Raw genomic sequence first — 12611 nt, forward strand, 5'->3', positions numbered from 1 at the left:
TGCTGTCATTAGGCAGCGATGAATTTCCAAATGAATTCATATCTAAATGACACAACACACATCAATGCGAATGTTAATAATGCATTATTATGAACACCACTTCAATGACTGATGCTGCAAGAGTTACTTTTAGTCACTGCCGACACGACATGCTGGACCATACCGTTGAAGTCGAGGAGGCCTTCAAGATCACCGCACATGCCTGCTAGAGCTGGAGCTAAATGAGCAGAAGAAGAAACAGGTTGGAAGGCAGCTCAGCTTCATGGCATGCATATGCACATCTCTTCACACAACGGAATATCAATTCAGAGCCAACGTGCAATACAGGGGCACTGCACAAGTGGTGGAATCTATAATCCTAAGATGGAGACCAATCACTCAATAGGAAAACTTCTCTTCACTTCCCAGTGTCAATTTTATTGACCCCAGATAGATGATAGGCTAACATGAGTCAAAAACTCAGAATCTTTTGATTATAAATGAATTTCTCTAACCAAAGCAAAAAAAAATCAGCCGGATATACAGTACTTAAATACATAGTAGTTAACATGTTAAATGCAAAAAATTAAAAGAGAAAATGTTTGTTTTAAGTGGTAGCTACATTGTGACTTTATTTTCAACAGTAGCAGTGCCAGTGTTATTCCCAATTTTATAAATCTCCCATAATAAATAATTTGTGTACACATGTATTCTTCCCCTGTGAGGACTGGACTTCCATGAAAATGAGATACAACTTCTTCCTGGATGAAATAATTTATAAGTGTGTGTGTATATTACATGTGAAAATGTTTATTGTATGAAGGCATGACATGTAGATTTGTAAAGTTAAGTATGGAGGTTATAAGAGTAGGACACAATTTTGGACACAATTTAATGTTAAACTATTACAATCTTTCCAGACCACAGGATGTACACTCCGTAACATTACTCCACAATCCATAAAACTACACATGCACCAGAACGCTGCATAAAACATGAATGTTACTAAAGAGGTTAAACTCGGCCCTGTATGTAGCCGAGCAGCCTAGGGTGAAAGCCATACGACTAAAGCAAAACGCTCAATACCATGAGTATATGTTTTGACGATTCATGTGAATGTAGTTTGAAGTCCATTGACTCCGCTAACCTTAAATGGTTCTTTCGTAAAATTACATGAACTCTTGTCAGTAGATTTGCAGGTATAACACCATGTTCATCTCTCAGCACAGCGAATGTAATGTTCACGAGGAAATGAAGAAGTCACTTCACTACTATTGAGCTCAGACTTTACAAATATAAACTATTTTTATTTTACCAGGTAAAGCCCACTGAGCTATACAGCTCTTTTTCAGAAGAGACCTGGCCACAAATTATAGTTCAACGAAGTGGGTTATTATGTGGACATTTATAGCAATCAAATGTTCAAAACGCATGTTTATAAATATTGAGACAAAAATCGGAGACCGGGAGAAAAATCCACACGACCATGGGGAGAACATGCAAACTCCAATTATACAGCGTCGGGGTCGGGATCTAATCCACTACCTCCTGTATACCACGCGAGGTAGTGAACATCTCGCCACCGTGGTGCCTCAAATACACATCCATATGTATGTACACAACAAATATTTTAGTAGTAGTTTTCAAACAAGATAAAATGAAACATGACTTACTCTCCTTTGCAGAGAAATTCATCATCATTGTCAAAATATCTGCCATGGCTTCCTGCAGCTTGATTCCAAAGCTGCCTGGAGGAGGAAACTGCTGCAGAGACCTGAACAGATCTGGAAAATGGAGTCATGTGGGGTTACAGATCACACACAGAGCCACGCTTTCTGGTTTTCTTGAAACCAGACGAGTAATCTAATACTACATTGATAAAAAAAACGAAGTAACATAAAGTTCGTATTTAAAAATACCAGTGATGGCACTCATGCAATGTTTACGTACCGGCACCTCCTGCCCGCAGGAAGGCTGCTTTGATGTTCATTTTCACCTCCATGGGAAGGCCAATGTTCATGATGGCAGGAAGGGTTTTGAGCACTTCAACTGTCTTGCGCTCAAAGCTGTCAGAAAGGAAAGTGCATATAAGTTAACCACATCGTCTGCTTCCAAATGTGCTAGCTAAATTACAGCCAATAGACAAACATACTGCAACAGTGAGCAAAGAATGATTAGAGCAATGCTGTACTAGTGCCACCATGGTGTGGTGCAGCATAGTACAGGTGCAACAACACATGCAGTGCTCTACAGTTTCCTTCTCTGCTCTCTGTGAAACTATCCTCAGGCAGATGCGTTAACGTGTTTTAGACGAGCAACATTAGCATTGCCTCCACAATCCCAAAAGTGACTCGACAATCAATTCAGACTCAACAGTAAATCAAAACAAGTGAGTTTGAAATAACTTTTTATGACTAGCTATTACATAAGGCTCAGAGACATTGTTATTTACAAATAAACTTCAAGAAAACTAAAAGTGCACAACAGCGTAGAGAGGTGCATGCTTGGAATTGTATGAAAAGATAGAGAGAGGAACATCATATTGAGTGTTAAGGAAAGAAAGGGCAGGTCACTGAAAGGAACTAGTTAGCGTGTGGCTGCAGCTGCAGCATTACATTTTTGCTGCCTGCTGCGCTCATTTGATTCTATGCTTTTGTAGTCACTGTGATTGTCACTGTGGTGCCGGGCTTACGAAGCCACGGCGGATAACGTGTTGATATTATGTGTAGCCTGCTTACGGGGCGTAGTACCAGCCCTAGCGGGGCTTGGGTGAGCGCTGGTCAGCGCGGAGGCACCGCAATCAGTGTGCGGTGTGGGCTCCCGGTGAGGGAGCGAGAGGGAGCGTCAGCCATCCAGGGTTATGTTTGGGCATAATATCCTGGTTGACCTGCTGACACGTGACTGGACGATATTGGAGGGGGGCCACCGGTGGACGGGGGCCGCTGGGCGATCACGTGGTCTAAATGAGCTCTCGGAAGCTTTGGAGAAAGAGCTCGCGAGATCTGGAAGGTGGGCGGGGCGAAGGGCGGAGCCAGCCCCAGCCCAGGGGGATATAACAAGGGCCCCGTGAGGAGCTCGGGGTTCTTCGTGTACTGGTGTGAAGAAGATCCACGTCGGGGAGAAGAAGCCTCTAGCCACGTGGTCTGCGACCCAGCTTGTGGTCCGGGCCGGGGTAGCGAACTGTGTCTAGTTCTGCCGTAGCGTGGTTTGATGGGCATTCGATACCCGAGTGTAGATTGTGTGATGTTTTGTTGAAGTTGCTAAATAAATAGTGTTGCTCCTATGACAACGTCTGCGACTGAGTTGGACTCACTACAACTGGTGTCGGAAGTGGACAACTGGCTAGACTGTAGCTAGCGGTAGACAAGTCATGTCTACGCGCCGCAGAGTTCGTGTACGGGCGTCGGATGACGGAGACGATGAGGAGCTGATTCTGCCCACGGCTGCCGAGGAAGGAGCCGGCGGAGCAGGGCGCAGTCGGGGCACCTCGCCTTCACTGGAGGAGCTCGTCAGGGACGCGCACGGCCGTCTCGCTGACCTCCTCCAAGCGGCGTCCTCCATCCTCGTAAAAATGCGTTCCCTGCCCTCGTCGGCGAAGAAGGGAGCGGCGGAGCTGTCCGGACGGGGCGACTCGGCCGCCATTTCACAAAAGGCAGGAGCGCCATCGCTGCTGCCCGCGCTTGCGGGCGCCATTTTGCTGCCGGCGGGGAGCGCTGAGCCCGCCAAGCTTGAAGCGGGGACGTCCTCATCGATCGACGTCCAATCGCTCCGCCGTCGGCTGCCCTTCATTAAGTAATATGTTGCTGCCAGCGGCGATTGGGTTGCATTTAAGCGGTAATTTCTCACAAATGCCGACTTGGCGGGATGGTCGAAGGCAGGCACACTGAAGGTGCTGCCCGCCGCCCTCGACGGTGATGCTTTGGTGCCGTTCCTCGCCATCCCACTGTCCGAGAGGTCCACCCTCACGCAGGCGTTTGACCAGATGGCCGCTGTTTTCGAGCCTCCGTTTAACACCCGTCAGAAGCTCGCCGTGAGGCGGAAGGGGGATGGTGAGTCGGCTCTCGCCTACAGAAGTGCGCTCTTGTTGCTGGCGAAGGCCGCGTTCCCGAGAATGGACCATGATGGCTTTGAAGCCTTTGTCCTCGAGAAGATGTTGGGACTCGCCAAGGATCTCCATAGTGTGCTTCCCACCGAGGACGGGGAGGTGTCTTTGCTTAAGATCGCCAGGTACATACAGGCGCAGCAGACCCTGCAATGCAGAGCCCGGGGCCCACGCGGATGAGGAGCCTGGTCCCGCGTGCTCGCTGCATCAGCGGAGCGGCGATCGTCGGGAGGATGGAGATCAGCGGCAGGACGACCGGCGGCGGGTGCGGTCTGCTTCGTCCCAGTCCGGCGGCGGGCGGGCCACTTGCTACAACTGCGGCCTGCCGGGGCACGTCCAGTCGGGCTGCCGGGTTCCTCGACGGTGGCCCCCGGGACGTCCGCTTTTCTACGACTCCCTGCTCTCTAAGGCGAGTCGCTGTGCACCTTACACTCGGCCCCGGAGATCACTTCATCCATCGGGGGGGTCCGATGTGCGTCGGGATCGCGCGTGGTTTCGGAGGGAGTCGGTGCATGTTCGCGACGTGCGGCCGCTCCGACCAGATCAGTGGTCGGAGCTGGCTCATCGCGTAGTCGCGGCGACGGCGGGGTCGTCGGCCGTGCTTGGGTTTCTTGAAGGGGTTGAACTGCGCATGCTTGTTGACACCGGCACGTCTTCAACCATTATTTCCGAACTAATTTACAACATTTTGCCCCCCTGGTGTCAGGTTTTGGAGCCGGTGGATGCTCTGTGTTTCGCCGCCAACAGCGGATCGTTGGGGATAATCGGCCGAATTTCGGTTGCATTGCGCATTGCCGATGTGTCATTGTCGGGCCATGTTTTGGTTTCTACAGCCCTGGCTGTCCCCCGTGCTTGCTGGGGACTGATTTTCTCGGTAAAATGCCCCTGAAGATTTGTATCGACCAGGTCTGTTTCGAATTGCCGTCGGGACGGCGTATGGCATTTCTTCCGTCTCCGACCCACATGTATTCTGCTAACGCCACGGTGCAAGCACTTGCGTGCCAAACGGTGCGGATTCTGCCCGGCGCGTAAATGTTGGTGCCCCTTCGATTGCGTAAACCGCTTGATGCGCACACTGTGGGGGACGGTATTGTGTTGAGCCCCTAGAATAAGCTTAGTCGGGGGATGTCACTCGTAGCGGCTCATACCCTGCTCTCCCGGGACCAGGCACCGTTTATTGAAGTCCTTAATGCCGGGTCGGACACTACGGTTATTCAGGAGGGTTCCGTGATCGCTCACGCATCTCCAGCATGTCCGGAGCCGGATGTCGTGGAGAATGTCGGGGTCGGCGTTCGGTCTCACAGACCTCGGGATGTGGATGAGACATGGAAGGACAAGCTGTGCTCGGAATGCGGCGATTTATCCGCGGGATAAATGGGATAGCTGAGAGCGCTCTTGTGGGACTTTTCGGACATTTTTAGCAAAAGTAAATTCGATATAGGTCGCACGTCCCTGCTGAGCCACCATATTGACACGGGAAATGCCGCCCCTATTCGTCAGAATCCTTACCGCCTGAGTCTGGCCGAAAAGGAACACGTTCGTGCGGTGGTGGTGAATGTTGGCCGCGGATATCATCTCGCCGTCCACCATTCCATGGGGTGCTCCGATCGTACTTGTTAAGAAGCACGACGGTAGTCTGCGTTTTTGTGTCGATTTCTGAAAACTTGACAAAGTTTCTTTCGCGGATGCATACCCCTTACCTCGTATGGATGATTCGTTGGACGCTCTAGTGGGCGCGCGTTTCTTTCCCACCCTTGACATCATTGTTTTCGGCCGCACGTTCGATGAGCATTTGGATCACCTGCGGGCTGTTTTCGCTAAAATACGTGCGGCCGAACTGAAATTCAAGCCCCAAAAATGTCATCTGCTCCAAAAATCTGTTCGATACTTGGGCCACATAGTCAGCGAATCGTAAATCGTGACAGACCCGGAGAAAACTGCTTGCGTTCGGACGTGGCCGACCCCCACCTCGGCCAGCGAGGTGCGCAGTTTTATCGGCTTTGCCTCTTATTAGCGCCGATTTGTCGCGGGGTTCATGTCTATAGCTAAACCTCTCCACGTCCTGAAAACGAAGGGCAAGACATTTTATTGGGGGGAGGAGGAGGAGGCTGCGTTCCGCTCTATTCGTGATGGGCTGGTTAACGCCCCTCCCCTGCGTTTTCCCGACTTTTCATTGCCGTTCATTTTGGACACGGATGCAAGTATTACGGGCATTGGTGTGGTGTTATCCCAAGTCGTAAATGGCATGGAGCACGTGGTTGCATATGGCAGCAGGGTGCTGTGTCCGCCTGAGCAGCGGTACTGTGGAACGCGCCGGGAACTGTTAGCCATTGTGGTTTTTGTGCAACAATATCGGCCATACTTGTACGGGCGACACTTCGAGATGCGCTCCGATCATGCGGCGCTCCAGTACGCGCTGCGTGTGGACCAGCCCTCCGGTCAATTGTCACGCTGGCTCGAAATCCTGCAGGATTTTTCATTCAATGTCACATATCACAAGGGTTCTCGCCATACGAACGCCGATGCCCTATCGTGATTGCCAACGCCCAGAGAGTGCGCTTGTTTTTCTAGTTCGGGTCGTTGTCGACTGGCCGGCTTGACCTGTCTCTACCGCCCTGCTTGGCGAGGTTGTGTGGGCTGTGCATAAATGGCTGTTGCACCTCAGGGTGCAGAAGACGCTGGCCGCTTTTAAATTTGATTTTTTTGGGCGGCCATGGCCTCCGACGTCGAGGATCTACTTGCGGGCTGCTTGCATTGTGCCCGGCGGAAGCCGCCAGTGAAATCCTGCTTCCCCCTGCTGCAATCCTCGGACCGTTTCCCACTTCTGCGCATGGAAACAAATACTTACTCATGGGCGATGAGTATTTCTTACGCTGGCCTATGGCTTGGCCGCTCCCGAATCAATCGGCGGTGGCTGTTACTGAGGCCTTCCTCAATGGCTATGTTCTGGATAAGGGTGCCCCTGAGCACTTCTTGATGGATCAAGGCAAAAATGTTTCCTTCAAGCTGTTGCCTGAGGTGTGCGATTTGCTGGGGATGAAATAGTTAGGCACGTCGCCGTACCACCCGCAAACGGATGGCATGGTCGAACGCCTACACCGGACTCTGACCTCCATGTTGAGTCACTTGGTCAGCGAGTCACAGGTCGATTGGGATTTGCATATTCCCGCGGTTCTTGCCGCTTATAGGATGACCCCTCATGCGTCCACTGGCTACTCTCCCTTCTTTTTGATGTATGGGAGAGAATATGATCCTCCCATCGATGTCCAATTGCAGGCCGCGCCCGCCCCAGGTGTCTAAAATTTCTGACTCAATTCGGTTCACGATCGAAAAACTTTCCGAGGCGTGCAAAGTCGCCAGTGTTAACTGTCGGGCCAGGCAACTGGCCAATGAGTGGCTCAAAGGTGCCCGTGGGTGGTCACGTGGTCTAAAGGAGCTCTCGGAAGCCTTGGAGAAAGAGCTCGAAAGATCTGGAAGGTGGGCGGGGTGAAGGGCGGAGCCAGCCCCAGCCCAGTGGGATATAACGGGGGCCCCCCGTGAGTTGCTCGGGGTTCTTTATGTGCTGGTGTGAAGAAGATCCACGTCGGGGAGAAGAAGCCTCTAGCCACGCGGTCCGGGACCCAGCTTGTGGTCCGGGCCGGGATAGTGAACCATGTCTAGTTCTGTCATAGCGTGGTTAAATGGGCATTCGATACCCGATTGTAGATTGTGTGATGTTATGTTGAAGTTTCTAAATAAATAGTGTTGCTCCCAAGACAATGTCTGCGACTCAGTTGGACTCACTACACTTTCCTGAATTAATTCAGCATGGACATTCACAGTTGAAGCACTCCTCTCTTATGCAGATTTGTTTTTATTTCCTGCCCCCCCCCCCTCCTCTTTAGGCCCCTGCCCCTTCTCATGGGACTTGGAACCTCTCGGCTAAAGCAAGTTGATCTGATTGAGAGAGCATGAGTGGGTAGTGGTGGAAGGGGTGGGAGCTTGCACGTGCAGCAGTAGATAGTGGAGGGTGGGAACAGTAGACTGGGGTTGGGCAGCTTCACGACAATGAGAAAAATTACTCTTAGAGCAAGACAATATAACACGATCACTCAAAATACAGATCAAAATACAGATTGTAAGGCGCATTGAGCTAAGAAACTCTTTACAAGTGTAATAAAGGTAGTTGAAGCGACTTCTGGAATCTGGTCTTTATTCGGCTTTCGTTACAGCACTCCTCCACGCTGCTGACAGACAGTGTGAGAGGGATAGAAAGAGAGAGACGCGCGCAGCCACGTGGCAGCCTGGACCCCCACTCTCGCGTGGCCTCTCCCTTTCATTCGTTCCAGTTCTGACCACGTGTTGTTCGTCTCCACCCCTATTTAATACCCGGGTTACGTGGTACGTTTCCACCAATCGTGGTTAGCCTCTATGGAATCTTCCAGACTCCACCGTAGGCTCCCGGGACCACGCCCCTGACTCGTCTCCCCATTGGCTGTGGCTAAAGCCAGCAGAACCAATCCTCTACAAACAGCTGTCACCTTTCAATTACATCAGGGCCACGCCCCTAGGCTTCCCCCCATTGGCTATGGACCAGGACCGGCAGAGCCAATCATCGTGACGAGTTGTAATCTGTCAACGACCCGGATATAACCTCACATTACACAAGCATGATTAGCCCAATACTGTCAGCAGTGGCAGCAGTTATAGGACACGACAGGAAGGGAATGTGCAAATTAACAAGAGCAATAATGGCCAGTGGTCTAGAATAACGACAGAGTGTTCAGACAAAGGAGTGAACGTACATTTAGGAAGACATCAATAATACAAGGCTGAGATGGTTCGTTGTATTGCAAGACAGTGAGATGTGTATGGCTTGGAGAGGCCTTCATCAAGCAGACAATAGATCATGGCTGCTGATGACTACTAGGTTTTAAAGCATTCAAAATGCATGTGTGTAGTTGCTACTCACCAGTATTCCTTCTTCAGGTGAGTTACAAGTTTTATAATGGGCTCAATCGCACCGTCATCCCATTCTGAATCTGTAACAGTACAGCATAGAAGGCAACAGATGATTTAGATCGTTTATTTCAGCATCACAGCAGTCTGCAGTTACATACAAGTAGGTACATTTATTTTAAAAAATTGATAACTGGGTTTCCGTTATATTTTAATAACCTAAGGATAGTAGATTTTTGTAATATAGACCACAAATATGGGGACAAATGAAAATGGAGTAAATTAAATGTAGACAAATACAGTAAAACCTTGGATTGCGAGTAACTTTGTCTGCGAGTGTTTTGCAAGACGAGCATTTTTTAAAAATCAATATTAATTTGATAAACGAGCGAGGTCTTGCAATACGAGTAGTACGTGTATACGCTTTGTCTGCCGAGCATCACGTGATCACAACTGATATACGAGTGCTTTGATACACGAGTGCTTTGATATACGAGTGCTTTGGATTACAAGCTCGTTTCCGGAACGTGTTATGCTCGCAATCCAAGGTTTTACTGTATGAATAAAAATGCTTCAAATCTGTCCAGGCGAACAGCAAACAAGTCAACTGCACTATATGGGTAGTTTTCGAAATGCTGTATGGCAAAACATTTTGCTCCGAAAAACAATTGGTCAACAGCCAACTTTTAATGTTATTGTGTATTGCTGCTGGTTGTATTTCTGCTGCTGGTATTGATGTTGCTACAATTATCACTGCTTTGCCATTATAATTTGTATAATTTCTTTTAAAATATATGATTTGTTGTGATCTAATACTGTTGGAACAATATTGTAATGGTTACAATTATTATTAGGAGGTCGGTGAGCGACGTTCGGTCTCCATTACACTGGCGTACACATCAATGACACGAAAATATCACTGATTATAAGCACACACTGCACAGGGAGGACCACGTGAAGGATGCCAACAACCAACAATCTGGTGAGATGACAAGAGTTCATTCCATACCCAATGATGTTCTGGACTGGCAATCTAAACTCTCCTCTACCCTTGTAAATTTCGCCATTTCTATACAGAATCAGAATCTTTATACCAGTGTAATCTGATGAGCTATAAAGCTCTTTTCCCCAGATGTCCAGTATGACAGAAGAGGTCCTGCAAGTGATGGAAGAGCTTATTGTTGATAGATTCCATCGCTTTACATTGCAATGAAGTGAAGGCGATAAAACAATAATTACATACACAAGAGGGATAACCCTTTTTGGATGGCAAATTGCAAGGCAAATGCAGCAAATTGAGGAGGGAGAAATATGAGAGTGGAAGCATTTTAAAAACATGTTTGTGACTTGTGTATTCTTCAGAAGTTTGAAACACGACCACAATCTGTTAGTGTTTAATCGACTTTGAGATCATGTTGAATTGGTTGGATGGAATTCCTAGGGGTGCTTAATAACACTGGAGTAGACTGGGAGGACAGATAGCTGATTAAGTCACTGTAATGGGGCAGACAGCTGTGATGGTAGTCACAGATAAAGAGTCAAAAGCAGAAATCAAGGGAACTGGATTGAGACAGGGATGCTCACTATATCCAATATTAAACATGTGTAGTGAGTGACTTCCGAGACATGTCATGTAAACGGCTTCTTATTTATTCTCACGCTTAAGCACAGCACTGGGCGATACATTTACCAACGTTTCTACATAGCTACACATAGCCGACCCTTCTATACAACCCCATCATCGGCATCCAACTACACAGCTGTCTGACTAGCGCAGCGATGGCGACGATAAGAGCCTTGCAGAAGATCGGACGACGAAGAGAGATGACGGCGAGCAGTGACGCAACCAGGACCCAGGACCCGCAACAGCACTGAACCTCTGGTTCGGACCCCCTTATATACCTCCCGGCGCGGCCAAGCCCTGCTTCCGGCCATGCCCCTTTCCAGATCCTTTAAGCAGGTTCCCGGAGCTTCCCGACTGACTCCACCTTTCACCTTTACCCCAGATACGCCCCCCTCATAATTAGTCATTACATAACTTGCCCATAACCACGATTACCCCTTCAGGCTGACAGGTGGCACCCTGTCATTACACATGTGTGCAAATGGTGAATAAAATGTAGATTAGCAAATGTTGGGGGTCAAAGGGTAAAGTCAGTCAGGTGCTGTGATGGCAAAGCCCTCAATGGCTGATTCTGAATGGGACAGCAAGAGCTTATAATATGAATCGTAATAAACCAAAATCAAGAAAATCACACAAAGGCAGAATTGGGTTAAATATCACTGGATGGTAAACAGCTAAAACAAGTGAGATGGATGGGTGAGCAGGGAACCAAAGAAGAAGATTGTAAAGACCCAAGTGTGTAGTGCAGTGTTAATTTCAGCACAGATGGACACGGAAGAGGGAAGACTGGAACGTTTAGAGATGTGGGTGTGGCGTCAAATGAATAAATCAGCTTACTGGAAAGATAGTGTAACAAACAAGCCTAAGAGTGGGTTCAGAAAGAGAAGTGAAATTGGAAGAATTCAGGGAAAATCAGAGACATAGATTAGGCACGGTGTCAGAGATGAGGGCTTGCTGAAGGAAGCTCAAGAAGGATACTGGGAGAAAGGTCAAGAGGTAGACAGAGGAAGGTGCTGCTTGATGAATTGAAACAATGTGGCTATGTGTCAATATGATATGGAAATCACAAGATGAGACAGGACAGAGGCATCTCGAAAAAAGAACCTCCCCTGAGGCAGCAAACTCAAGAAGACCACCGATTATTTTTCTTACCGATTTCTTTTATGAAGCTCATCAGTAGCTCAAACAAGAGCTCAGTCACCATCTGGATTGGTGCCTCTGAGTCGTCTGGGGAGGGAGACTCCTGCATCTTCTTGAGAATTTCTGGGAACCCCACACAGATTCCATGAGATCATGAATAAGCATAGTAATTCACTTCATTCATTTTCATCCTCAGACTGTATCTATATTACTCCGGGTTGTTACTAGATAGATCTCAAATAAGCCTACACAAAAATTGTCAATGTGTCAGCACTCACCTGCACCACCATCCTGCACAAATATTGTTTTCATTGCGATCCTTTCACTCTTTGTGCTGTTAAATGTCATCATCTCAATCAGTCTGTTCAGAGTCTGCACTGTCGAGTAGTCAAATCTGTCCGTGGAAAGGGGTTAAAATACATTAGATGGCAATGCTGCTGGTGTAGTGAAGAAATATTAGTTTGTAATGATCTGAAAAATGTGTGAAAGTTCATTTGATAGAGCCTGAATAACATCTCAACAGTTTTGTATGTCTGTAGTAACACTTGAGTAAGGTGCTGTGGGATCTGTTGTGAGTTTTATGTGAAGCACACAGTAGCTGTAACTTGAAAAATGCCACCAGAAAACTCTTTCAAATTCCAGGTATCCTCATGTTTACCATGGTTAGAGAATCAGAATCTACCCAGCTTGCAGAGCACAGAAAACTTTCTATGTCAAGTCGAAGCAACTTAATTACATTTTAAAATAGTGTAACATTTCATATTTTAAACACAGTTCTTTTTATAATTGTCCAGCAAAGTATATGTACCAATTAACCTATTTCATTTT

General features: G+C 48.0%; 1 protein-coding gene across 3 annotated transcripts in view; it reads right to left on the minus strand.

Annotated features, from left to right (window-relative positions):
* Window positions 1-12611, minus strand: part of LOC144736680 (uncharacterized) — an 828508-nt gene that overhangs the window by 31698 nt on the left and 784199 nt on the right. For all 3 annotated transcript variants that reach the window (XM_078619283.1, XM_078619277.1, XM_078619289.1), the window contains 6 exons: window positions 12062-12177; window positions 11796-11906; window positions 9033-9102; window positions 1930-2045; window positions 1653-1763; window positions 164-217 (listed from right to left, as the gene is read on the minus strand). In XM_078619283.1, coding sequence (XP_078475409.1) covers window positions 164-217; window positions 1653-1763; window positions 1930-2045; window positions 9033-9102; window positions 11796-11906; window positions 12062-12177 — 578 coding nt within the window. The remainder of the gene's footprint in view (window positions 1-163; window positions 218-1652; window positions 1764-1929; window positions 2046-9032; window positions 9103-11795; window positions 11907-12061; window positions 12178-12611) is intronic.

The sequence above is a fragment of the Lampetra planeri genome, chromosome 3 (assembly GCF_965212315.1).
Source record: "Lampetra planeri chromosome 3, kcLamPlan1.2.h2, whole genome shotgun sequence".
NCBI classification, from domain to species: Eukaryota; Metazoa; Chordata; class Hyperoartia; order Petromyzontiformes; family Petromyzontidae; genus Lampetra; species Lampetra planeri.